The sequence below is a fragment of the Oncorhynchus nerka genome, linkage group LG20 (genome assembly GCF_034236695.1).
Source record: "Oncorhynchus nerka isolate Pitt River linkage group LG20, Oner_Uvic_2.0, whole genome shotgun sequence".
In the NCBI taxonomy this organism is placed as follows: Eukaryota; Metazoa; Chordata; class Actinopteri; order Salmoniformes; family Salmonidae; genus Oncorhynchus; species Oncorhynchus nerka.
The window spans coordinates 65,828,471-65,856,405 of NC_088415.1; the positions used below are offsets into that span (position 1 = coordinate 65,828,471).

General features: G+C 41.1%; 1 protein-coding gene across 2 annotated transcripts; it reads left to right on the top strand.

Moving 5' to 3' along the window:
* The first annotated feature begins 3,000 nt into the window (after positions 1-3,000).
* LOC115102984 (myosin light chain kinase 3-like) lies at positions 3,001-27,935 on the top strand. Of its 2 annotated transcripts, none has more exons than XM_029623495.2 (14): positions 3,001-3,969; positions 8,685-8,766; positions 9,251-9,800; positions 10,027-10,301; positions 10,852-10,957; positions 12,163-12,256; positions 12,556-12,665; positions 17,045-17,186; positions 17,333-17,403; positions 17,540-17,668; positions 17,887-18,039; positions 22,334-22,412; positions 25,453-25,510; positions 25,769-27,935. In XM_029623495.2, exons 1-13 carry the CDS (start codon positions 3,373-3,375, stop codon positions 25,507-25,509), a joined length of 2,445 nt encoding a protein of 814 aa, XP_029479355.2. In that variant the 5' UTR covers positions 3,001-3,372; the 3' UTR covers position 25,510; positions 25,769-27,935. The 2 variants fall into 2 exon arrangements, with proteins under 2 accessions (XP_029479355.2, XP_029479356.2); XM_029623496.2 differs by having other exon boundaries at positions 25,772-27,935.

A 27,935-nucleotide genomic window follows, 5' to 3' on the forward strand; every position in this document is an offset into this window, starting at 1 on the left:
GCACTATATTTTCAGATCTGTACCAATGAGTGCAACCGTTGATCAGCCAATGTTCAATTGAATTAGTAGTAATTGAATTACTAGTAGGGTGAGTATTTAAGCTCAATGTTGATTTATGAGCGTCATTTGTGTGCAATGATCCTCTGAGGCAGCCCACCTTGACTTTCCTTTCCCCTCGCTCAATAGAACATTTTTATTCCATGAAAATAATTGCATGCGTAAGGTAACCCTCTGCACCTATGAAAGTGACACAAGCTAAGTCTACGTTGTCGAATGACCTACATTGTCGAAATTGCCATTCTGTCACCTGTTGGTACCCAAGGACTGCATATTCTGTCTGCAGTAGAGTACAACATTTCTCCCATATGTTTTTGGCTCCAAAGTGTGCGTGGAAAACCATATATCTCAATGTGAATTAACCCATTCCCTCGTTCAGGAGCAATAAGCAGTGTTTGTATTGATGACGCATATGTCTCTTATTACACTTTCCATTGATGCAAAGCACATAGAGTTCCAATCAAAAGTTTGGACACACCTACTCATTCAAGAGTTTTTCTTTATTTGTATTATTTTCGACATTGTAGAATAATATTGAAGACATCAAAACTATGAAATAACACATATGGAATCATGTAGTAACCAAAAAAGTGTTAAACAAATCCAAACATATTTTATATTTGAGATTCTTCACAGCCATCCTTGGCCTTGATGACAGCTTTGCACACTCTTGGCATTCCCTCAACCAGCTTCATTAGGATTTTCTTTACAACAGTCTTGAAGGAGTTCCCACATATGCTAAGAACTTGTTGACTGCTTTTCCTTCACTTTGCGGTCCATCCCAAACTTATCCCAAACCATCTCAATTGGGTTGAGTTTGAGTGATTGTGGAGGCCAGGTCATCTGATGCAGCACTCCATCCCTCTCCTTCTTGGTCAAATAGCCCTTACACAGCCTGGAGGTGTGTTTTGGGTCATTGTCCTGTTGATAAATAAATGACAGTCCCACTCAACGCAAACCAGATAGTAAAGTGTGCCATGAATTCTAAATTAATCATCGACAGTGTCACCAGCAAAGCGCCCCACACCATCACACCTCCTCCACCATGCTTCACGGTGGGAACCACATATGCTGAGATCATCCGTTCACCTACTCTGTGTCTCACAAAGACACGGCAGTTGGAACCAAAGATCTCAAATTTGGATTCATCAGACCAAAGGACAGATTTCCACTGGTCTAATGTCCATTGCTTGTATTTATTGGCCCAACCAAGTATCTTCTTCTTATTGGTGTCCTTTAGCAGTGGTTTCTTTGCAGCAATTCGACGATAAAGACCTGATTCACTCAGTCTCCTCTGAACAGTTGATGTTGAGATGTGTCTGTTACTTGAACTCTGTGAAGCATTTATTTGTTCTGCAATTTCTGAGGTCGATAACTCTAATGAACTTATCCTCTGCAGCAGAGGTAAATCTGGGTCTTCCTTTCCTGTGGCGGTCCTCATGAGAGCCAGTTTCATCATAACGCTTGGTTATTGCAACTGCACTTGAAGAAACTTTCAAAGTTCTTTAAATTTTCCAGATTGACTGACCTTCATGTCTTAAAGTAATGATGGACTGCCGTTTCTCTTTGCTTATTTGAGCTGTTGTTGCTATAATATGGACTTAGTCTTTTACCAAATAGGGCTATCTTCTGTATATTACCCCTTCCTTGTCACAACACACCTGATTGGCTGAAACGCATTAAGAAGGAAAGAAATTTCACAAATGAACTTTTAACAAGGCACCTGTTAATTCAAATTCATTCCAGGTGACTACCTCATGAAGCTGGTTGAGAAAATGTCAAGAGTGTGCAAAGCTGTCATCGAGGCAATGGGTGGCTATTTTGAAGAATCTCAAAATAACGTATATTTAGATTTGTTTAACACTTTTTTGATTACTACATGATTCCATTTGTATTATTTCATAGTTTTGATGTCTTTACTAGAAAATAGTAAAAATAAAGAAAAACCTTTGAATGAGTCGGTGTACAAGGTTTTGACTAGTACTGTATGTCCCAGATGGACCACTGCATCAAGCATATGTTGATAGGCTTATAGAGTACACTGTTGAGGGGTCCAATTACCAGGCCCTAAGTAAAACAAATTGTAACTGTCTTATCTGTCTATGAGCAGGCTAAGCGTGTGTGATGGTGTGGGAAAGATCTGACTGGATGTTCTTGTGAGAGAGAGACAGTATTAATCATGGCTGTCACCCCCTCTCCAATTTCAGCACAGAGGCTAAAGACCTTAAGTGCTTTCTCAGCCAGGGGACTACAGGCTACAACCTGAACCTGCCTTGATTTTCTCTTGCTCCCTCACTGGGTGGGCGCTCATTACAGCTGTTTCGCAGCCAGCGAAGAGATTTCCGTAGCAACGTACATGACTGTCTTAAATACTGAAAATCAGGGCTCACATGCTGTTATCCCAACCATTATTTTTTAGCCTCTCATAAACACTTCTAAGATGTGAATTGATCCACCTGTCATTAATAAGGATCTTTTTTAAATGTTTTTTTTTTTGCAAACACAGCTGTTCTTTGTGAGTGGATCTTTTAACAATTGTTTGATATTTTGAGTTGACCTAAAAACGTCCCCTACCGGTTATAAATAAAACTCGTCAGTGTCCCCCCTCCTTTCCCCTCCCCATCTATGACACCTGTTCAGCCTAATCACTGTGAAACCACCAAGTCAGACAGAAAAGTCTACTAATTTACATGCAAATAAAGTCAAAGAAACCCAAAGCGTTTAGCATCATCCCAGACAACGTTTCACTTTGCCTCAGAAAGCGGGACTGTGTACACTGGCCATATTGAAACTTGGTAGGCGGGTCAGCGACTGATGACGGTCGTGGGCATGTGTCTGACAGCCCCTCCAGAGCCGAACCCCTGCCCGTCACAGCCACCCACAGCCCTCCGCCCCCATTGCTGCTCCCCTGCTGACGTTGGCTGTTCTGTTTACATTTAGGGAGGTCAGCTTATTCCATTCTTAATACCACCTCCAGTAGGGAGAAGTGCAGAGGTGTCAAACTGTGGGTGAGCGACATAGGGGCATAGGGACAATCTCACAGATTACCGTGACCATTACTCGCTGTATCTTTCTGTTTTACTCTTCATGGATTTGAATTTTGTTCACTTATTTATTTTTCATCAAGATATTGGCATTACATTCCCGTTTCCGTCATTAGATCCGCTTGTCTGTACACTTGAAGATGAGCACAGAGGGATAAGGCTGGCTACATTTTCCAAAAAAGGTTCCCCGTCTGTCTCACGGACATTGGTCACCAACCTTTCCGTGACCGTTTTTTTCTGTTTCGATTGGGCGTCCTAACATGATTCTATCATGAGTTCCAAGGTAGTAAACTATAACTCAACCTCAAGAAAGCCAAGCACGATGGATAACGTAACCGATTGCAATGGTGCCGGCTTGGACCACATTCAGAATCGCATTGAGTCTCTGAACAGTAAGATGGACAAACTCATCAACTTCCAGGAGAAGGTCCTCAACCGGCTGGATGGAATGTCCCAGGACATTGACAGTATAGAGAGGGACATGGAAACACTGAAGGTGGATAAGGAAGAGATCCATATCCCTGCCAGAGCCCGAACTCTACCACCGGCCCTGGCTCAAACCCAGGGCACGGGCATGGGGGGCGAGGTGAGAGAGATGTGTCAGGAGATGAGCTCCATCATGACAGTGCTGGACCAGCGCTCGGAGAAGCAGGCTGAGAAGCTGGATGGGATGGAAAAGCTGGTCCTCAGCATCCATCAGGTCATCAGATTCATTGGGGAGACGATGAAGAGCCCCCGGGTTATGGAGATGATGTTTATGGGTCCGGCAGCACACAAGGCCTCCAAGTCAAAAGACCTCAAGATGGCTATTAAGAGGCAATCGTCCGCAGAAAAGAGCAAGAGCTCAGTTACTAAGAAGACCGACAAGGTAAGACTGGGAGTTCTAACTGTTGTCGTTTCTTTGGCTATGCCGGATTATGTGATATGACTTGCTATTCTATAAAATAATTTCTCCGTAATTAATATCACCTGATTGAGCTAATCATGTAAATGTAATTAACTAGAGAGTCGGGCACCACTAAATAATATTTATAGAGCTGTTATCTTCCGAATAAACTCTTAAAGACCTAGTAATATTTTACATCCATAGCAGTCAACATTAATCTTCATCTTACTTCAGTCTCATCTGAAAGTTGTAAATTCTTGGTTCTCCTCAAGAACCCTGGCTAACAATTTGAATCAGCATACAAAATTGGGTTTAATCATTTACTTACTAAATACCTAACTAATCACACATAATTCACATACACATAATTAAATCATAACTTGATTACAAATTACGTCATAGGAAAACGTCCCTAGCGGGCGGAATAGATATGACGACTTGTTACACAACGGAAAGGGGGCTGGGTCGAGTGAAAGAGCGGGAAGACAGGAACAAAGGCGAAGCTGTGCCATCGTAAATACAGTATCTTATGCATTCTAAATTACCTCCCATTTGGAAAAGGAAAATGCAATAAATATTTACTCTGAGCTGCGCTTCAGTAGGCTGGTGGTAGATTGAAGGCCATGTGGCCAAACCGAGTCCTCTGTCCTTTGAAGAATGTCTCTGGTTGTCAATTGGAGACGTTGTAGTAACGTCGTTGTGTGATAGATGGGATACTCTGTCTGTTCCTTCCTAACCTGCATTTGCAGCTGCGGTCGCTAACTCAACAGCTAGGTGGTATCACTTCTGTAGTGAATAAGTGTCCAAAGTTCATACCATTCGCAACCAAAGCTCCTGCTGATGTTGGCTTCGTCCTGTAGTTATTTTCTGAACCATTCTGACATAGGATCGTCATCCTACCTCATCGGAACAGGAAGTTCTATTGTCGTCAAGGGCTTATATAGGAAGGGAGAAAAGGGGTGTGTTTCATAGTTTACAATCTCTGTCTCTTCACGTGGGCGGGCCACTGAGTGAGCAGCCCTAACTTATGAAAACCCACATCTCACTTTTTAGAAGCTAAAATCACATTTCATCCCATCACAAATAATTTCATATTCAAGCATTTAAATTGAACTAATATTCCAATCTGATAACTCTGATGTGTAGACTTTCCACTGTAAAGTTGTCATCTTATCATCGATGAGAATGTCTCAGATGACAACCGAACTGACATCATATTCATTAAGTACCACTGCATATGTTCAATTGTTCGGATTACCAGAATATTGTTAATTTCCCCCCACATACTGATGTTCCCAGAATCTTTATGTTAACCAAGTTGTTTTTTAAAATGTAACCTCAGTAGGTTGGAGAAGGGAAAAGGGGGGGAAGAGGTATTTATGACTGTCTTAAACCTTACCCCCAGGCCAACGTCATGACACTGCACTAACCAAAGAGGTGTGTCTATGTAGACTATATAAAGGTTGCTTTATTAAGGCACTTGGATACATTAATGTGAACTGCGTTCATATTTTTAGAATGGATTGACGATATGGATGTGACGGCAAATTAGGTTAGATGAATTGGTTCACTGTTCCCTCATGGACCTGCAAGTTACATGTCCTTAAACAAATTTGCACAGTTGTATATAGGTTCGGAGGTAGACATGGCATTCCATGTTGTCATGTTTGGTTTATGATTTGATTTCATTTTATGACTTTGCCACTGCAGAGGAAAATGATCAGAGCAGCAAAGCTGACTAGTCAAGTTGAGTTTTGTTTCCTAAGGAAGGATTGTGGCTTTGCTCATGCTACTTTTCCTCATGCAGTGCTGGACGATGTGTCAAACCAATATGACTTATATAGCGATCTCCACGGGTTTATAGCGATCTTCACTGGTTTTATAGTGCCATGCATAGTATGCCATACTGTATGGAAGGTGCCAAAGCCTATACACAGTGATAAAATTGGTGGGGAACTTTCCACCACTAGGCTTGTTACTGTGACTGTATTATCACAAGACCGGGAGTTGTGATGGCAGTTGAATTCCACGTGACCGTTTAGTCATGGTAATTAGGCTTCTCCAAGCTCTGATTCAGGGCAACCCCACATGTACATTGCTTACCTCCCGCCACAGTAACTTGTGTCAAACAGCCATTGATCTAAATGTCTGTACTTAACACTGTATGATACATGTCACAGAGGTTGGCTCAAAATAGGAAGAAGAGGATGGACCTGTATAGGGGAGAGTTTTTAATAGTGGAGTGGTTCTATATCGTTCTATTCTGTATTTTTTTAACTGCACTGTCGTAAGTAAGCATGTCACTGTAAGGTACCTCTTGTATTCTACGCACGTGACTAATACACTTTGATTTGATTTCAGTTGCTATATGCTGTAGGTGCTGTTTTCAGATTCATAGTATTGCTTGGGGATGGAGTGCTGGACCGGTAGAATGTATTTGCCTTTGTACTAGAAGCAGGCATGTGGCTTAAATAGGGATCTAACCGGTTAAGGACTCATTGGCAACAGGTGGCAACAGGTAGCGACAGGGGTGAGGGAGAGCCTAGTGGTTAGAGCATTGGGCCAGTAGCTGATAGGTTGCTGGTTCAAATACCTGAGATGACAAGGTGAAAATCTGTTGATTTACCCTTGAACAAAGCACTTAACCCTACTTTACTTCATTGATGCTGTACTACTATGGCTGAAGCTAGCTGGTGTATGTGACAATAAATATATTTGTTTATCTTAGGGAAGTTAGTATAAGCATTTGGTTGACTAGATTTGGTACTGGACTGAATATATAACAGAAAAAGAGGAATTTGATTCATACTGTCTACTGCACGGGGTTACACAATATGTGGCACTGTTTGTGTTGTGGAAGATGAACTTTACACCCAATTCCTCGTAGCTTAAAGGGCAGTCACTTCCAACTTCATCAAGCACTTGAAATTGTTGATACAATGTGAATAGCAGTAACACGCGGAGGGGTGGTCTTAGGCACAGACACTGAAAGTCAATGGGTAGTAGTGTTTGGCATTAAAGCCTTATAACAGGTTATAGGTACCCCATCACTCTCCATCATTGGCACAAGGGTGGATGCCAGGCAGGTATCTGTTTTCATGCCCAGGGTATATTACCTGCAGGATCTATTTCATTTTAAAAATCAAATCAAGCATAGACAGTGTAGCGTACGAGTTCCCACATTTCATGGTGCAGAGTAGTGTGAAGTAGATGAACTAGGGAATAAGGAAAGGGGTACTGTAAATAGGTATTGGTATCGGAACATTTTAATGTAGTCAGACCCTTATTTGGTTCGATAAGGGTCCTTCCATTTCAACACAGTTCCAGCACAAAACAGACTCATTTGATACAGACATAACCTTTTCAGCTTGATTTGAGGTTAGAACTCAAACAGCAACTCGGAGGTCATGTAAGTCCTTGACCTCACGTAGTAGGTGTAAGAGAAACGTCTGAGCGGGGTCCCTACAATCTGTTTTTAATATAGGTTGAATATACTGTATCATTGAAAACCAGATGTTTACTGTTTATAAGTCCACACGTTATGGCAGCATCCATACCTCTATGATTGGCTATTGGCTACTGTATGATTCAGATCGCCAGAAATTCTCGCTGTCGTCAGAGCTTTCGTCAGGTTCTACCTTCAGCCTCTGGCCAGCTCCCATCAACTCAAGGTATCACTTTAGCCACACACTGTACCCAACGCCCGTATCCTTAGATTTGTCCTTCAGGAAGAAACACTGCTGTCACTGTGGAAACCCTCTCCTCAAAATATCTTCTCTGCCTTACTACTGAGCAGTGCTTACCTCACAACCAACAACTAAGAGGCCCTCAAGTGACATTTTTTAAGATGTTGACCTGCTCATAAAAGGACTGGAGCGTTTTCTGTGGTACTAGTCAGCCCCGCCTTACTGAAGTCTGTTTGAGAAGACTTGTTTGGTTGCTTGCGCGAAATGTTTCCGCTCAGGGTTGGCACTGCATGCTATTACTCACTATGACGGGTGATGTGCTATAAATTCACAGCCTCGTACGTATGTAACACCCTATCCATTCATCTGCTGTGTGCAATCAGCAGCATGCTTTGACTGAAACAAAGTTTGTCTTTATGTTGATGCATATTAACGCAGTATCAGAGTGCTGCCCTGAATAAAACAACTGATAAGTTATATGTTATATGTTTGACGGTCACTTTAATGTAATTCTTCCTTACTCTTTCATGTATTGTTTCCATTTGTCTTGTTCCGCTGTAACTTACCCCCCCTCACCACCCCTCACCCTTCCTCCTTACCCTTCTGTGTCTTTATCCATCTCATGTTGCATGCCATTCACCCTGTCCAACTAACATTGCCATGCTGTCGGTCTTCTTAACAGAGAACTACCTCTACTAAAGCCACTAAAGGTACTCAAGGGATGATAAACCCTGCATGTGAACGCAACCCAGCTCCCCGGAGACCACTCACAGTCACAAGACAACAACGCTCCACAGACCAAAGAATTTCCTTGCAAACAGCAAACCCACCACTGTTAAATTGTTCAAAGAAAACATGTTTTCATGACGTTTCTGAGCAGTAGATATTGTAATTGCATTCTGGTAGTGGTTTAAGGGAAATATACATACCTGACCTCATTTGAAGGAATGTTGACATGCAGACCAAATGCAGAGCACGATGATCTTATATCGCGTCCTTCCCTTCCTTTAGCCAAAAGATCACAAGAAGAAGGATGGGAAGGAGAAGTCGGGTCTGAAAGCACAGAAAAAGAAGAAGCTCCCAGACACAGCAGGTGCTCACATCACAGCACATTCAAATGTGTCAACAATACATCACAGCCATACACCACTCACACACACAGTGACCTTTATAAGTCAAAACAACCTAAATCCCACACAGCAGCACTCACAACATGTAACATGTGAGATGTAAACAACACCTGTTCTGAAAGCTTCGAGAGCGGGAGAGGAAAAATCGATACTTTCTTTTTAGCCAAAGGAAAGGGAACAGGCAAGTCACAACACTCTTCCTGTCAGACGTAAACAACAGTATTGTACTAACAAGTATATCATGACACAGAAACATCAAAGAGCTCAAAAGTTCAGACAGAAACATCAGACAACCACTCGCCGTCCTCTTAGGAGGGTACTAGGAGTGTGTTGACATTCTGAGGCATTGTGCAATTGTCTGATTAAAGTTACCAAAGTGACGTTCAGGCAGGTGGTTGAATTAATTTGAACTGTATACTCTCTGACGTTCTGTTTGTTCCTCTGCAGATACCATCTCCCTTAGGAAGCAGGTGTTGCTACTAGAGGAGGTTCAGAAGCTCAACAGGGAGAATGCAGAGAGATCATCATCATCATCAGGTCACCAGCAGCAGCAGCACCTCACCCCTGAAGGCTTCCTGGACCTGGAGGCTGGGTCTGGAGCGGCCTCAGAGGGTTCCTTCAGCCCAAACCTGCTGGACCTTATCCTCGAGGGCCCCAAGGCCCCTGTGACTGAAGAGGAGTCATTGTCTGAGGAGGAGGCTGCAGGAGATGGACTAAAAGTGGAAGAGAGGAAGGAGGAGGAGGTGGTAAAAAAGGAGAAGGAAGACCACCCTGTTAATGAATCTAAGGAAGAGGAGAGAAAGGAGGAGCTGTTGAAAACCACAGAGAAGCCCGAGGAGGATGGAAGACTAGAGGAAAAAGAGGGGGAGAAGGAGAAAGAGGGGGACACTACACTCTCTAAAGGCCCATCGGAAATAGTTGATATGTCGGTAAAGGATATCCCTTCTCTCCCAACCTCCTCTGAGGCTCCAGGAGACACCAACTCCATTCCCGTGAGGTACAGTATCTCCTCTACCCTCACTCTCTTCCTACTTCTTTCATTCTATATATTTCTATCTTTCTCTCTCTTTGTCCCCCTTTTCACACGATCTTACTCTACCTTTCTCTCACCCTACTTCAATGGTGCTTTATGTGCTGATCCCTCTCTTCCACGTATACACACACATGCGAAACAACATTCCACATTTTCTGAAACATTTCTAAAACATGTCCTTCTGTTCCAGCTGTGAAGACCACTTCAAAAGTGCTTCCTCTCTGTCTCTGGAGGCAGCAAAACAGGACCAGGTGGAGGAGGGCAGCACCGGCAGTAAGCGTCGGGTGATGGAGGAAGACCTGGGAGTAGAGGACCACAAGAAGAGTCGGGTAGAGGAAGGAGAGGATGAGGGATGGGGCGTCTTCAAGGCAGACGGGGTGGATATCCGTGTGGAGCGGAAGAAGAGGCTGGGGAAAGATCAGGCCACAGAAGTCAAGCAGTCTACTGGGGAAACATTCTTCATTGGTGAGAACCAGCATCTTTATGGGGTACCGTGGCTTTAAGTCTGGCGCAAAGGTGGTAAGTGGGCGGAATCTTATTCATTTGAAAGGTGCACACCATTCCATAAGTCACATATTGATCTCAGTGGAAGACTGGAATTACGCAAACAAATCTTAGGATTCGGGCCTAATATGAAATCCAATAGATTGCTGATATGGTGGCAATTATCTATTTCTGTAGAAAATATTCATACCCTTATTGGATTTGGATAGAAAAGCATGCTCTCTCGGAGTAGCAAAGTACGAGAGAACTGAAGTTTGCATAACCAACCTTGTATCTTCTGTCATGTTTACCACAGGGTGTGAGTAAGCACAGGGTGATAATTTGATTATGACAATCCTGAGGTACCATTACAAGAGCACATGTTAACTGATTAACAATACAGCTTATATATTCCCCTCCATGCTACTGTTTGCCAGGGCTCGCTTGATATCAATCTCAAAATGACTTCACTGGTTAAATGAAGGATAAATAAATAAGAATATATTTGTATGTATTTCATACCTCCCTTTAGACAAAAGTCCTCCTCCACCAGCTCCATTCAACCATCGGATAGTGTCGGCCAAACCCAACCAGATCAACAACTTCTACACCATCAACAGAGTTGAGATTCTAGGAGGGTAAGTGTTCCAATCCTGTTCCTACATGATGACTTGAACCAGGAGGTAAACATTACTTTTCAACTGTTCATCTTCAAGAACAATCCATGTGAAATAACACATGGGCAGCAGGTAGCCTAAGGTTTAGAGAGGCGAGCCTGCAACCGAAGCGTTACTAGTATCAAATCCTAGATGCCATTGTGTCCGTGAGCATTTTTATTTATTTAACTAGGCAAGTCAGAAAGTCTTTATTTTCAATGACAGCCTACGAACAGTGGGTTAACAGCCTGTTCAGGGGCAGAATGACAGATTTGTACCTTGTCAGCTCAGGGATTTGAACTTGCAACCTTTTGGTTACTAGTCCAACACTCTAACCACTAGGCTACCCTGCCTCCCCAGAGGATGGTACTTAACCCCCCACAACAACAGCTCCCTGGGCGCCCAGCTCCCCGGGCGTGGTAGCTGCTCATACCTCTCCAAAAACCTACTGTACTGTATTTCTTTCGGACAGGTTGGGTTAAAAGCAGAAGTACATTTACTTAATTCCTTGTGTGCGATTGACAAAAACAATGTTATTATCTCTTATTTATTCCTGCAATGTTTCAACTAGTATTGTAAAATAGTGCCTGCTTAGGCTTATCGCTCCTCAGGGAGCACAGGCTATCAACGACTACTCTCCATCGCACTCTGTTCTGCATCATGCTGAGTTATTATAAATTAGTAAATTCTCCAATGGGACTTTTGGAACTGTACCCACGGAAAAAAAACGTATCTAACCTAGATCAAAGACCGAGAGAGAAGAAGAGAGAGGTCCTCGACAAGTTGAGTTGTGTAACCCTCCTCTCTTCTCCTCTCCCCTGGTTCATAGCTTCAAAGTTATATTATAGGAGAAATCAATAAACAATACAATACCTTCACAAAATGATATTACTTTCCTGTATTGGAAGAGATCTGATTTTGTATTTGAGGACATACTGATAAAATAGTTCTGATAGTTCAAGTTCTGACCGTGAGATCCCAATCAATTCAGAGGATGTATTATCTTGATGTGTAACATTCTAGGATTTGTGACTTACAGGTGATAGTTTTGGCAAGTCTTTCTGACCCCTGTCGAGGGAGTATGGTTGCGTTGAAACGTTCCCATTATAAATCATAAAACGACCCAGACAGGTGTAACTCAGAACCGTTGAACTGACGACACCTTACTTATCTTTGCTCTCTCCTAGGGGTCGTTTTGGCCAGGTGCACAAATGCATGGAAAACTCCTCAGGTCTCACGCTAGCTTCCAAAATCATCAAAGCCCGGAGTCAGAAAGAAAAGGTACAAAGTCAAAAAAAAATTTAGACATGATTTGCATGCATGTAAAAACCTCCACACATCCTTGTAGCTTCCTTGAAAACTACTTTTTGAAGGCGGACCCACTTCGCTTCCTATTCAAAATGTGGAAGTAGACATCGGAACATAATGCTCTAAAGACACTTCAGTCTACGTGGATGGGGGATGTATTTCCTCAGATGTTTTTAATTTGACACAGAAAAGAGAAGCCTTACCTTGCCTGCTAGCTGTGAGTGAACATCTGACACTTCTCATTGTGTGCTTGGTGTGTGTTCGGCATGCAGGAGATGGTCAAGAATGAGATCATGGTCATGAACCAGTTGGACCACGCCAACCTGATCCAGCTCTACGCCGCCTACGAGTCCAGGAATGATATCATCCTGGTGCTGGAATAGTACGTTCCCTCCACAAAATGAAAAGGAACGTTATCAGCATTATACTGAATCTCTATGGTTTTCTACCTTGCTGTATGTTCCTTCTCATAATGTTTTCTCAACCCACATCTTTAAAGGACCAGTGCAGTCAAAAATGTGATTTTTTTCCCCCCCTGTGTTTCATATACATTTCTACACTATGAGGTTTGAATAACACCGTGAAATTGTGAAAATGATAATGCCCTTTTAGTGTAAGAGCTGTTTTGGACTGCCTGGTGACATCACCAGGTGGTACATTTGATTGATAGATATTATTTGCCAGTTAAATAAACACACACAACAGATACATGTTTTTAAAGTGTAAGGGATATCACAAAAAAGTCTGACTTATTTCCATTGTAATCCCTAAATTCCATGGTGTGAAAGCATAACAACATTACATAAATAAAGACATATTACATAAAGACTTGAAAAAGATATATATTGCTCGATCATCAGCCAGCTTTTGACATTCTTTTTTAAATGAGATTGGGGTCGGCATGGCTTTAAGTTGCTGGGGTAGTTTGTTCCACTCAACAGCAACGGTAATATAAGTAAATGATTTGATAGGTACCTAGGGGCTGAGTCAGTAATGATTCTATGGACCAGAGCAAGTGGAATTAATTTGACAATTTTCTCTAGCTGATGAAAATGCTTGACCTCCAGATGAGTGGAGGGATTTTAAGTAAAAACCTCACCAGTTTGTTTTTGGCTGGTCTGTCTGTATTCGTTAGATGTTTAGGGATGCTGGTGAACCATGTGGTTTATCTTTGTTAAAACCTTCCATAGTCATAGTCTCACCAGGCAGGTACGTATCCAATTCACCCCCAAGGTGAAACTGATGTTTTTGGTATAGCCACTGAGTTGCCTACTTTGAAACTAAAACCAGTGGACCTTGACAGCTTTTACTCTGGAACCAAATAAGATGGATTCTGTTTTTCATGATGCAGATGAAATGTGTTATCTGAATGCGATTTACTGATATTGGGTAACTGTACTAAGGATCTCTTCTATTGAGGCTTTGCTCTAATGAGACACCAGTAGAGCAGAGTCATCCACATACAAAAGCAATTTACAATGTAGCAAAGAGCTGCTGTTTTTAGGAGTGAGTTCATGTCTAAGTTTTAATCAGCACTTTCAACACTGTTTTTTATTCAACACTATTACAAAAAATAAAACGCGCTTCTCTTTACTTCCACTCGCCCTGCAATAAATGAGTAGCCAAGTGTATCGATAGCCCTGCATTTTTATTATTATTAGCAGCTATTTTAATTAGCAGTATATTTTAATATCGGGGAGTATTTCACTTTCTCTGGTCATAGGAACAACATGAATTTGTGCCTGAGGCAGATGCGGTGCGACTCGAGTTTCTTCATCAGGTGGAAAACTGTGTCCCCTCTCTCTGGTCAGTCTCACCGGAGAAAAGGAATACTGTTGAGACTATTGCTGTGTTCAAAACAAAATCTCTGACGTTTGACTTCAGTGTGTTTAAGACAATTGGGATCTCTGAGGGAAAAAAACGAGATCCGATTGGGGAAAACCATTTTTCCGAGGTCACAGTTAAAAGCACCATGACCATGAGATGCAGGTACCATCAGTCCAGTAAAATAAAAAGCTGTGCCTTGCAAGTGCCACACCAACTGATCTATTTTGTTATCAAAGCTTGAATTTTGAAATATAATATGGTCTGAGAATAACACTATTGGCAGGCCAGGCATATAGCCAATATGCTGTGATAATGTATTAGACCTACTGCACAACCCTCAGACAGACAGAACTGTTTTTATTAGGCTAATGTTTAAAAAAAATGTAAGTCATGTTTAAAAAAAAATAAGAACGTTAGATCTCGACTTGTTTTTTGGCTGTGAAAGTAATCTTGACTCACAAAAGATTGGTGACCACTGCACTAGAACGTTTTCATTAACATCCACCATTTTGTCTCTACTTGATAAATAGGATCTAACCGAGTCAATGGCCCTGCTGTTAAAACCAAAAGCATGATACTATGATCAACCTTGTCAAATGCCATCTGCAGATCCAGCATTATCGTTCCACAGAAAAGTCCTGATAAAGTCAGTTGAAAACAATAGACTTGTCAGTGGAGTGGGACTTTCATAAACCAGACTGTAATTTGTATAAAACTTTTTCCAGCACTTTAGACACACAAAATAGATACAGGTCTATAGTTCCCATGTGAGTTTTGCTGCCCTTCTTGTGGATAGGATCGCTCTATAATGTTTCGTATGTGTGGAAACTCTTCCCTGCTAAATGGGTGACAAAGGGGGCAATCAATTCAGCACCATATCTTAAAAACCTGTCAGGGATATTGTCGAGGCCTGTAGCTTTAAAGCACTTTAGTTTAAACAGTCTCTTGCCAACTCAATCCTGAGACACTGCTGTAAAGGAAAATGCATCAGCTTGTACAATCATCTTGGAGTAACGGCCTGGGTCCCGACCCTCCCCATACACTCCAGTACAACCAGGTATCCTCTAAATGAAATCTGAGGCAACTGTTGTGAAAAAGGCATTAAGATTTTTTAGCTGCCACTTCCTTGTCCAACGTAATTTGTTCTTTGACCTCAAGACCCAAGATTTTGCCATTTGTTTCTGTTTATCACTATATGCCAACTGTTTTAGGGAACGCCACAACTTCCTAGGATTATTCCTTTTCTCACAAATGTTGCAATTAAAATGTGATTTTTTTTGGCATCTTCAATCATCTGACTATCTTTGTTCCTTAGGGTTCTGTGTCTCAAAATGTGGTATTCCGTGATTTAATGGCCTCAAGGATTTCTTGATTCATCCAGGGTTCCGTTTGTTGTTGAATTCTTACAGTTTTCCATAGAGCCACTTTATCCACAATGCTTAAGAAACAGTTAAAACAGTCCCATGCTTTGTCCACATCTAGACATATAAGTACCGGGTCCCAATTAACTTGACTCAAGTGATCAATAAATGCATGTTTGTTAAAACGTTTCAGAGATCTAACAGTTCTTGTGTTGTGAAAGTTGAACAGTTAGTTTTCATTTTTGTCCCTCACCACTCCGAGAAAGTCGTAGCAAAATTCTTGCTTGAGAAATATTATTCTTTTTTTATTACAACAATCACAGTAAGTTTACCCAGTTTGATATTGACCCTGTAATGTACATCCATTGTACCCTTAGTTATAGGTACATAATTGTACCCTTCAGTGTTGGCTCGCTCGCCAATAAACGGCTCTTTTTGATTGCATCTTTTTGGTGAATGTCGGGATCCGAATCGCATCGGTGAAAGAGACGTTTATTTGGTTCCCTGATTTGCATACTGCGACTACTGCTCTTTGAGCTCAAGCAACGAATATCTGCAGATCATTTACAAGATAATTATCTGTAGATAGTGGATCTTCACTGCAGAAACAAAAAATAGTGGGGAGAGTGCGTCATTCTGGTCCACACCAGAAGTGCCTAATAAATGTAACCATCTAACGGAATGGTAGACTACTTTTTGAGCTTTACATAAGAGATAAAAAAAGTGCATGGTTGTCGGTAGATTTGTAAGCATTTTGAACGAAGAGCCATTTGGGAGACAAATCAGCGTCTCTTTTATGTGAACGGAGCATAATAATGAACCGGCTCATGGAAAGACTCAGAACGCCCTTCACCCTTTCAGTTCATACCTTAAAAGAGACATAAGATACACATTTTTATTTTTAGAGTACCACCACAGCGACAAAGCTGTCTGTTTCTTTCAAGTGGATTTTTTTTAAACCTCTTCTCTATACCAAGTCCCTCATGTGTACACGCCTCTCCGCCATCCCACTTCTGACACCAGTGTATCAAATTCAAAGGGTAGCCCCGACCGGGACAAGCAACCTTTAAGCCAACACATTATCCATTTTTCCAAGAAGTCCTCTTCACAAGGTCACTCAGTGTTGTGTTCAGGTTGCTATAATATTGATTACAGCTCTTTATGGTGACATGATCTTATGTAAGCCCTAATAAAGACTTCAGAACATGCAGCGGACATGCTCAAACTTGAACTAATATAACCATAGACCATAACCATAACATAACCATAGGTACAACACTTCCACTCACGGGTGGGCAAAAATAACTAACTGATAGCCATGCCTCCACTAAGCTACGCCTCCAGTGATTGTACCTTTTTATATAAAAAATATTGGATGCAAAAATGTACCATTATACTAGATTATCTGCACATGTACCCTAAAAGGTACTGAACAGCACCATGTGAGATCATATGTGTACCTCTGAAGGTACATTATGCGTATTTTGATATTTCTGTACCCCAGAGAATAATACTGTACCCAAACCATACCCTTTTTTGAGTGTACAATGTCTTTGTGTGTGTGTGATCGCAGTGTGGATGGTGGGGAGCTCTTTGACCGGATCATAGACGAGAACTACACTCTGATGGAGCTGGACACGGTCATGTTCATCAGGCAGATCTGTGAGGGCCTTCAGCACATGCACAATATGTACATCCTTCATCTGGACCTCAAGGTAAACAACCACACTGTATTTGACAGGGGCAGTGATGTTATTGAGAGCAGGGCAATACACAGATTGTGCACAACAGATAAACACTTGTCTACCTGCGTCTTGATATTTTTTCACCTTGAAAGGTTTCCTTTTTTGTTGTCTTTCAGCCGGAGAATATTCTATGTGTGAGCAGAGTCACAAATAAAATCAAGATCATTGACTTTGGACTTGCCAGAAAGTAGGTTTCAAATTCACATTGATCTTTGTTTCATTCATATAATTTTAGATGATATGATGTATCACTGCATGCAGTATTATAACATGGTATTTGTATTGATAGATTCCTCTTCAAAATTAACATGTATTCCTCCCAGATACATTCCCAGAGAGAAGTTGCGAGTGAATTTCGGCACCCCAGAGTTCCTGGCCCCAGAAGTTGTCAACTACGACTTTGTGTCATTCAACACCGATATGTGGAGTCTGGGAGTCATTACATATATGCTGTAAGCACACACACACACACACACACACACACACACACACACACACACACACACACACACACACACACACACACACACGCACACACGCACACACGCACACACACACACACACACACACACACACACACACACACACACACACACACACACACACACACAGAATCACACACACAGACACTCACTCACTCATTCTGAAGGCTCTTCCTCTCCTTCTACAGTCTCAGCGGTCTGTGTCCTTTCCTGGGCGACAATAACCCTGAGACTCTGAACAACATCCTTGCCTGCCAGTGGAACTTTGACGAGGAAGAATTTACAGACATCTCAGAGGAAGCCAAAGATTTCATCTCTAAACTACTCATCGTCAATAAAAGGTATCATACATCCAGGGGTGAAAGTAGATTTAAATTCTTCCCGGTACGGGACCTCCAATGTGCGCACGCGCATGCACATCAAACATTTATGGGCCTGGAGTGGCTCTGGACGTTCTGCTGCACCGAGACAAAAAATTGCCACAACCCCTCCTATCCTTGCTAAACTAGAATACTGTACAGCAGGGGTTGGCAAGAGGTTTGGCCTTGGGCTAATTTTCTTCTCAGCTAATAGTCGGTAGAACAGAACATAATAGCAGGCCAATTCATAGGCCTATGCTACAAATTAAACAAAATGTTTAACACATCTGGTTAGTAGCTATATAATCAGTTCAATGTCAATAACGTATCCTAATATTTTCACTCTGATTAGACTTATAAAATCACCAATGTCTCTATTAAATTTGTTTTTATATTTATTTGTGCGTTGATTGGGGAAAAACAGCTTGCAATCAAGAGAAAACGTCTCAAGAAAGGTGGATAATAAATAGAAGTTTCAGGTAAGAATGGACAGAGAAATAGGCATTCTTACCATATTTCTCCATTGTCAAATCAGGGTCTTTTTGTTGGAAACAAATCGGTTGATTTTTGCAAATAGTTCAATATGAGACATCCGTATGAATCTAAGAATGTCACTTTCAAAAGTTACCTTTCCACCCAGACAGACACTCAACCGAGGCAGTAAATCTCAATTTTCAACTGCTGGCTACTCATCCGTTGCAAACTTCTTCGGGATCGGTATCCCTTCCACGGGACGGTTGAGCTAACATAGGCTAATGCGATTAGCATGAGGTTGTAAGTAACAAGAACATTTCCCAGGACATAGACATATCTGATATTGTCAGAAAGCTTAAATTATTGTTAATTGAACTGCACTGTCCAATTTACAGTAACAATTACAGTGAAATAATACCATGCTATTGTTTGAGGAGAGTGTACAATTTTGAACATGAAAAGTTATTAATAAACAAATTAGGCACATTTGGGCAATCTTGATACACATTTTTTAACAGAAATGCAATGGTTAATTGGATCAGTCTAACACTTTGCACGCACACTGCTGCCATCTAGTGGACAAAATCTAAATTGCACCTAGGCTGGAATAATACATTTTGACCAAACTTCAAAGTGTTTCCTTTCAAAATGGTACCACGAATATGCATATCCTTGCTTTAGGGCCTGAGCTACAGGCAGTTAGATTTGGGTATGTCATTTTAGGCAAACATTTAAAAAAAGGGGAGGATCCTTTTAACCCAACAACAGAAGCGCTTCCATAAAGCTGCCTGGGTTTAAACATCTCTTTTCCGACAGTGAAAGGCTCAAATAATAGGGACAGAATAGGAAAGTAAATGTTTTATCTCCTTGAATATTGAATGCCACAGCTCAGCATTCAGAATGTCATCACAGTCACATATTTTGTGGGCATTTTAACGCTTGGTTCTAGAATAAGGCATCATGAAGTTGTTATGGAACACTTTATATTATCTGGATACTTTTTATTTATTTATTTCAAAATATAAAGCTGACAATAGGTATCCTTTTTGCCCTTTTCTTTAACAAAGGGTATGGCATACAGTGCCTTGCAAAAGTATTCACCCCTCTTGGCATTTTTCCTATTTTGTTGCCTTACAACCTGTAATTTAAATGGATTTTTATTTGGATTTCATGTAATGGACATACACAAAATAGTCAAAATTGATGAAGTGAAACGAAAAAAATAACTTGTTTCAATTTTTTGTATATATTTTTTTAAACGGAAAAGTGGTGTGTGCATATGTATTCACCAACTTTGCTATGAAGCCACTAAATAAGATCTGGTGCAACCAATTACCTTCAGAAGTCACATAATTAGTTAGATTGCACACAGGGGGACTTTATTTAAGTGTCACATGATCTGTTACATGATCTCAGTATACATACACCTGTTCTGAAAGGCCCCAGAGTCGCAACACCACAAAGCAAGGGGCACCAGCAAGCAAGCAGCACTATGAAGACCAAGGAGCTCTCCAAACAGGTCAGGAAAAAGTTGTGTAGGGGTACAAATCAGGGTTGGGTTATAAAAAAGTATCCAAAACTTTGAACATCCCACAGAGCACCATTAAATCTATATAAAAAAATTGAAAGAATATGGCACCACAACAAACCTGCCAAGAGAGGGCCGCCCACCAAAACTCACGGACCAGGCAAGGAGGGCATTAATCAGAGAGGCAAAAAAGAGACCAAAGATAACCCTGAAGGAGCTGCAAAGCTCCACAGCGGAGATTGGAATATCTGTCCATAGGACCACCTTAAGCCGTACACTCCACAGAGCTGGGCTTTGTGGAAGAGGGGCCCAAAAAAATCCAATGCTTAAAGAAAAAAATAAGCAAACAAAAAGGCATGTGGGAGACTTCCCAAACATATGGAAGAAGGCACTCTGGTCAGATGAGACTAAAAATGAGCTTTTTGGCCATCATGGAAAACGCTATGTCTAGCGCAAACCCAACACCTCTCACCACCCGAGAACACCATCCCCACAGTGAAGCATGGGGGTGGCAGCATCGTGCTGTGGGGATGTTTTTCATCAGCAGGGACTGGTAAACTGGTTAGAATTGAAGGAATGCTAAATGCAGGGAAATTCTTGAGGGAAACCTGTTTCAGTCATTCAGAGATTTGAGACTGGGACGGAGGTTCACCTTCCAGCAGGACAATGGCCCTAAGCATACTGCTAAAGCAACACTTGAGTGGTCTAAGGGGAAACATTTAAATGTCTTGGAATGGCCTAGTCAAAGCCCAGACCTCAATCCAATTGAGAATCTGTGGTATGACTTAAGGATTGCTGTACACCAGCGGAACCCATCCAACTTGAAGGAGCTGGAGCAGATTTGCCTTGAAGAATGGGCAAAAATCCCAGTGGCTAGATGTGCCAAGCTTATAGAGACATACCCCAAGAGATTTAAAGCTGTAATTGCTGCAAAAGGTGGCTCTACAAAGTATTGCCTTTGGAGGGGTGAATAGTTATGCACCCTCAAGTTTTCTGTTTGTTTTTTTGTCTTATTTCTTGTTTGTTTCACAATGAAAAATATTTTGTAACTTCAAATGATTCAACCCCCCCCCAAAAAATCCATTATAATTCCAGGTTGTAAGGCAACAAAACAGGGAAAATGCCAAGGGGGGTGAATACTTTCGCAAGCCACTGTACCCTCACTAAATTCAAGCCCTGGTTTTAACCAAACCCACCAAGCCCTTCCCAGACACGGAGGTATTTAAGGAATGCATGGTGACGGTATTGGAGGATTTGGCTATACCGATAAATCTAAGGGCAGCATAATTACGTCTGTCAATCAGGTAGGCTTACCTCTTTTTATATAGGAAAATAGACTCTAGCAAAACCCTATTGTTGTTAGTGAAGTCGAATTAAATGAAGACAATTGTTAAAATTAATTACTTTCATCTCCGTTTGCTGTCCACCGCTGTTTGATTATGTCGCAGCCAATCAAAAACTGCCTTTTTCTTTGACTTCCTCATTAATGAGTTAATGATTTAAAAAGTGTCTGTCTCATGACATTGTTATACATTTTAGTCTCCAGTCTATGAGCTACAGAAAAACCACATAGGCTACTACTCTTTCCATTGTAGGCTACATCATTTATGTCAAATTAATCTGATGGAGCGTTGGTGGAGCACCGCAGCACTGTGTCTCTCTAACAGCACCCTGGAGAGGCGCGCTGGGCATGGACAAAGTGGACACTGATTTCATGGGGCGGCATCACCGCTCACCTAAATAGCCCTCATGCCACTGGGTGAGAGAAGTTATCATTGTTTTTAGACAGAGTAATGTGAGGTGTTATGTGTTGTTGGAGGTGCGTCTTGGTCAGTTTAGCTCGGAAAATACCTCCCTCGTCAAACTGCAGCTCTAGGCGGCTGCCTAATCCTACCTAATGGGCGGGCCGGCCGTGGGGACCTAAATCAAAGAATTACATTTAGAATCCCTATAAATTCTATAGCATCTCTATGGTCCTAATTATAAAGATTTTTCATTGAACTTTTACACCGTGTTAGCTTTTCTTGTGGCATAAACACAACCAGTCATGATGTTTTCATCTGATTGTCAAACAATCACGTCAAAGGGCTCACAGTATTTATTTTGCCAGGACGCCGTACCGGACCGCACCACCTTACGTTCTCCCCTGCATACATCTGCCTCATTCCACAATATATTAAAATCTATCTCTCAGGGGAATGTCTGCCAAGAGACAGAGCTTTACATCTGTTTCTACATTTATCTCACTGCTTGTGTTTGTGTGTTATTGTGCAGTTGGAGGATAGGTGCCTCTGAAGCATTGAGGCATCCTTGGCTCTCTGACCCAGTCCTCCATCACCGACTTCATGAAAAGGTACAGGACACCTACTCACTCCTTATAGAGAACAATATCATCAACCTTTTATTTCCGCACTGTCTCTATGCACACTTACAGGACACCTACTCACTCCTTATAGAGAACAATATCATCAACCTTTTATTTCCGCACTGTCTCTATGCACACTTACAGGACACCTACTCACTCCTTATAGAGAACAGTAGCATCAACCTTTTATTTCCGCACTGTCTCTATGCACACTTACAGGACACCTACTCACTCCTTATAGAGAACAATAGCATCAACCTTTTATTTCTGCACTGTCTCTATGCACACTTACAGGACCCTACACACTCACTCCATCATCTGATCACTTAATACATAATATGCACATACATTTATACGGACTCTACACACACGCACACCCACTCACATACGTTCGTTCGGAAAGTATTCAGAACCCTTGACACATTTTGTTAGGTTACAGCCATATTCTAAAATGGATACAATTATTCCCCCCCCCATCAATCTATAAAACAATACCCTATAATGACAAAGCAAAAGCAGGTTTCTAGATATTTTTGCTAATTTATTACAAAAAAATATATAAAAAATATGTTATTTACGTAAGTATTCAGACCCTTTACTCACTACCCTGTTGAAGCACCTTTGGCAGCGATTGCAGCCTCGAGTATTCTTGAGTATAACGCTGCAAGCTTGGCACACCTGTATTTATGGAGCGGCAGGAAGCCTAGTGGTTAGAGTGTTGGACTAGTAACCGAAAGGTTGCAAGTTTGAATGTCTGAGCTGACAAGGTAAAAATCTGGCGTTCTGCCACTGAACAAGGCAGTTAACCCACTGTTCCTAGGCCGTCATTGAAGATAAGAATTTGTTCTTGCCTAGTTAAATAAAGGTAACATTTGGGGAGTTTCTCCCATTCTTCTCTGTAGATCCTCTCAAGCTCTGTCATTGGATGGGGAGCATTGCTGCACAGCTATTTTCAGGTCTCTCCAGAGATGTTCGATCGGGTTCAAGTACGGGCTCTGGCTGGGCCACTCAAGGACATTCAGAGAGTTCTCCACAAGCCACTCCTGCATTGTTCTGGCTGTGTGCTTGGGGTTGTTGTCCTGTTAGAAGGTGAACCTTCGCACCAGTCTAAGGTCCTGAGCGCTCTGGAGCAGATTTTCATCAAGGATCTCTCTGTTCATCTTTCCCTCGATTCTGATCAATCTCCCAGTCCCTGCCTCTGAAAAGCACCCCCACAGAATGATGCTGCCACCACCATGCTTCACCGTAGGGATGGTCCCTGGTTTCCTCCAGACGAGACGTTTAGCATTCAGGCAAAAGAGTTCAATCTTGATTCCATCTGACCATAGAATCCTGTTTCTCATGGTCTGAGAGTCTTCAGGTGCCTTTTGGCTTACTCCAAGGGGGCTGTCATGTGCCTTTTACTGAGGACTGGCTTCTGTCTTGCCACTCTACCACAAAGGCCTGATTGGTGGAGTGCTGCAGAGATGGTTGTCCACCTGGAAGGTTCTCCCATCTCCACATTGGAACTCTAGAGCTCTAGAGCTCTTACCTAGACCATTGGGTTATAGGTAACCTTCCTGACCAAGGCCCTTCTCCCCAATTGTTTAGTTTGGCCTGGCCGGCCAGCTATAGGAAGTGTCTTGGTGGTTCCAAACTTCATTCATTTAAGTATGATGGATTCCACTGTGTTCTTAGGGGACCTTCAATTCTGCAGACATTTTTTGGTACCTTTCCCCAGAACTGTACCTCGACACAATCCTGTCTCGGAGCGCTATGGACAATTCCTAAGACCTCATTGCTTGGCTTTTGCTCTGACGTGCACTGTCAACTGTGGGACCTTATATAGACGGTTGTGTGCCTTTCCAAATCATGTCCAATCAATTGAATTTAGCACAGGTGGACTAGAAACATCTTAAGGATGATCAATGGAAACAGGATGCACCTGTGCTCAATTCGAGACTCATAGCAAAGGGTCTGAATACTATGTTATAAGTCATTTCAGTTTTTACATATATTTGCAACAGTTTCTAAAAACCTGTTTTCACTTTGTAATTATGTGGCATTGTATGTAGATTGCTGAGATGTTTTATTTCTTTAATCGGTTTTTAGAAGAAGGCTGTAACGCCACAAAATGTGGACCAAGTGAAAGGGTCTGAATACTTTCCGAAGGCACTGTGCAAGCTGCTTCTACTCTGTTAATCTTATATCCTGTTGCCTAGTCCTTATCCCTATAGATATCTACCTCCATCACTCCAGTATCCCTGCACATTGTAAATATGCACATGTCTCGTTCCAAATATGATGCCGCACACTTGATGTCCGACAAAAACAACAGTTTTACAACAAAGAGAGCAAATAGACCGGCGCATCAGTAAAACGAATCATTATTCATTTGTCCACGAGGCAATAAATGAGTGGACATCTGCCTTGTTTTTCTTTGCTGATGACATTTTGTGCCCTGCACTTTTTGAAATAAGAAAAGAAGGCGTGCTTGCCGCTAGCCATGTGAAAACGAATCTCTCATCTTCAGTGCTGCCTTGGTTTTGAATTTTGTGGGAGAGGTGAGGTGGGTTGTCTTGCACTGAACTAATAATATGAAACTCCTGCAAAATCGTGAAAGCCCATTGGCTAATCAGGATTGACATACCTTGGAAACTATGACATTGCAGTGAATACCAACGCAAATTTGAAATGAATGTATCGAAGGCTGGCACACGTGCCTTAGGTTGCCGACCCCTGCTGTATATAGTAGGCTTACGCATTGTGTTCTTCAGATTTCTGATTTCTCGTGTGTTTATGTTTTTCTACAATTGCATTGTTATTGATTATTGCATTGTTGGGTTTTTGAGTTTTCAAAAAAGGCATTTCACCGTAACTTGTGCATGTGACATTAACTTGAAACAGCTTACTACCTTAGAGAATATTGCTATATTATGAAGTGGTGTAGTTCTATTTTTCAAACAGGCACTGATTGGTTTGCTGAGGTTAGGAAGTGTTTTTGTTTCTAATTGTTATGGAGTATTGGACTTAACTTTGTGTTTTATAGAAGAACATGTGCCACTGTTCCCGGCGATCTTCATGCGTACCCATTACAGAGAGTTGAGGTAAGACGCTAAAACCTTCCTCATCACAAATTATATCTACTTCCTACTGCACATTTCTTTCCCAAAATGCTACGTCTCAAGTCAGGATTCAGCTCTCAATCTCCACAATAAAGTAATGTCCTCCTAGGAACCACCAGGGGGAAGCATTTTCTCAATGTTTGTGCATAAAGGCAGTAAAAAATTCAGATTAGAGCAAAACAGCCCAAAAATGTTGACATTGCTGAAACTGAAGTGTTTCCCATCCCGTTATGTTTTGAGGAGCATGATGACTAGACGGCGCCAGCTGTGGCCACCTGGACCAAACCTGCTGTACACCTGCATGTTTACCAGCGCTTACCTATCTAAACACCTGTAGAAGTACAGCTGTAGAACTACTGGAGCTTACCTGTCTGTACACCTATAGAACTACAACCTGCAAAACTACAACCTGTAGAATTACTGGAGCTTACCTGTCTGTACACCTGTAGAACTACAACCTGTAGAACTACAACCTGTAGAACTACCGTAGCTGTGTGATGGTTGGACGATACATGTTACCTGAACAACTGTTAGCTCACTAGATATGCTGTTTTGTTGGTTTTTGTACGTATATCCAAGGATAGTTCAAAAATTAGACAAAAATAAGGAATTGGTTTTAGTGGAAACATTACCTGACAGTCATACTGTACTTTTTTGAGTGGGTTGTCATGTACTGTAAAAGTGCTATTTCAGTGTGATGCCAAAGCTTAGAAGACTGGAGGGTGTCGTGACAGATAGTATGCTAGGTACAGTATGTGAATTTCATCTGCAACGCAAGGTTAGTATGACATAACACCAAACTCTAACCTCGTATCTTGTAAATACTTTGGGGGTTTGATTTTGTCAGACAAACTAGATTCCAGATGTATTTTTATTTTTAACTTTTAGCCAATGTTGTTTCCCTGTCGTACAGTTGTACTGTTCTCTTCCCTCATGTGTGAATCCATTTTCATTAGCTTTATTTCCATCTCAGTTATCCACAATGCATCTCAACGTTTATGCTGTGATGCTGCTCTCCATTTCATCTCATTTTCTGTTCACGTAAAATAGTTCCGTGTTGAGTACTGTACCCCACTTTTCCTCGGACTGTGTGCGTATTTATCAAACCAAAGGATTTTTCCGTTCAACTTGACTGATAGACAGACACATGTCATGTGCTTGCTGTTTGTTTTGTGCTCTCTTGATATTGGGTGTAAATAGATCAAATGTGTTGATGCTTGCTGTTTGTTTTGTGCTCTCTTGATATTGGGTGTAAATAGATCAAATGTGTTGATGCTTGCTGTTTGTTTTGTGCTCTCTTGATATTGGGTGTAAATAGATCAAATGTGTTGATGCTTTGCTTAAACTTTTAATGCAGACCTGGGGTACTTAGTAATGAGTCTGGGAAAGCATTGTTATACAGTTTTCATTTTCTTGAAATCGTTCGATCCATTATAGAATTATAGAATATAAATTGCTGTTGATAATTTATATTGTATTTTGGAAAAAGATGTACTTTCAGTAAAGAAAATGGAAATAGTTGCGCAGGAATACTCATTTTTTGATTTCACACAGACAGAAGAAAAAAGGCCTAAATTCAAGCAAGGATATTAATACATTTAAATCTCAAATAATCTGACAATGTTCGGGATGTTTTATCTATGTTCTAGTATATTTGTAAATCTACAGTATGAAAAGGGTTGAATGGATCTTGTCTGGTCAGGTTTTATAAGCTTTAGGATGTGTACTTTAAATTGCTATTTGTTTAAATCAGATGAATTTATCAAAACTAATCCTGGCACTTAAGAGAAAATACCATGTTAGAAATTATGTTTTTATGCCTGTAGTCATACCCTGCATTATTTCATTCTATTTTGTTAATGTGTGTGTGTATATGTATATATATCCCCAACAGTTTTACTTTGTATTCAAATAATCTTATTGTATTAGTATTTTCTTTGTTTTCTTTGGATTTTTTAAAATGTTGCCTTTGTTACTTTTTATTTAATGAAAGCATGCTTTTTGCTTTCATGTGCTCAGTAAAACCAATTATAGTACATACATGACACATTATACATCATTATTTCAATGTGTAGGGTTGTGCATAAATGTTTCCATAGCTACTATTGTTACTTGTTCAAACTTTTTCTCAATGCTTGTCCACATGTTATCATTTTGTAATTAAAAATAAAACTACTTTATTACCTTCCATGAATGTTGGCTATTGGAAAGTATACTAGCTATTATAATTAAATAAGGCTAGTATTTCATATATTACACTTTTCCTCTATGGTGTATATCTATCTTAGGTTTACAGTTGTGTAAACAGTAAAACTGCTGTCTTTTTAGTCCGTTGGACACTGATTGTCATTGTTTTGAAGGATAGAGTACAATAAAAAAATACAATAATAATCTGATCTCAGCAATG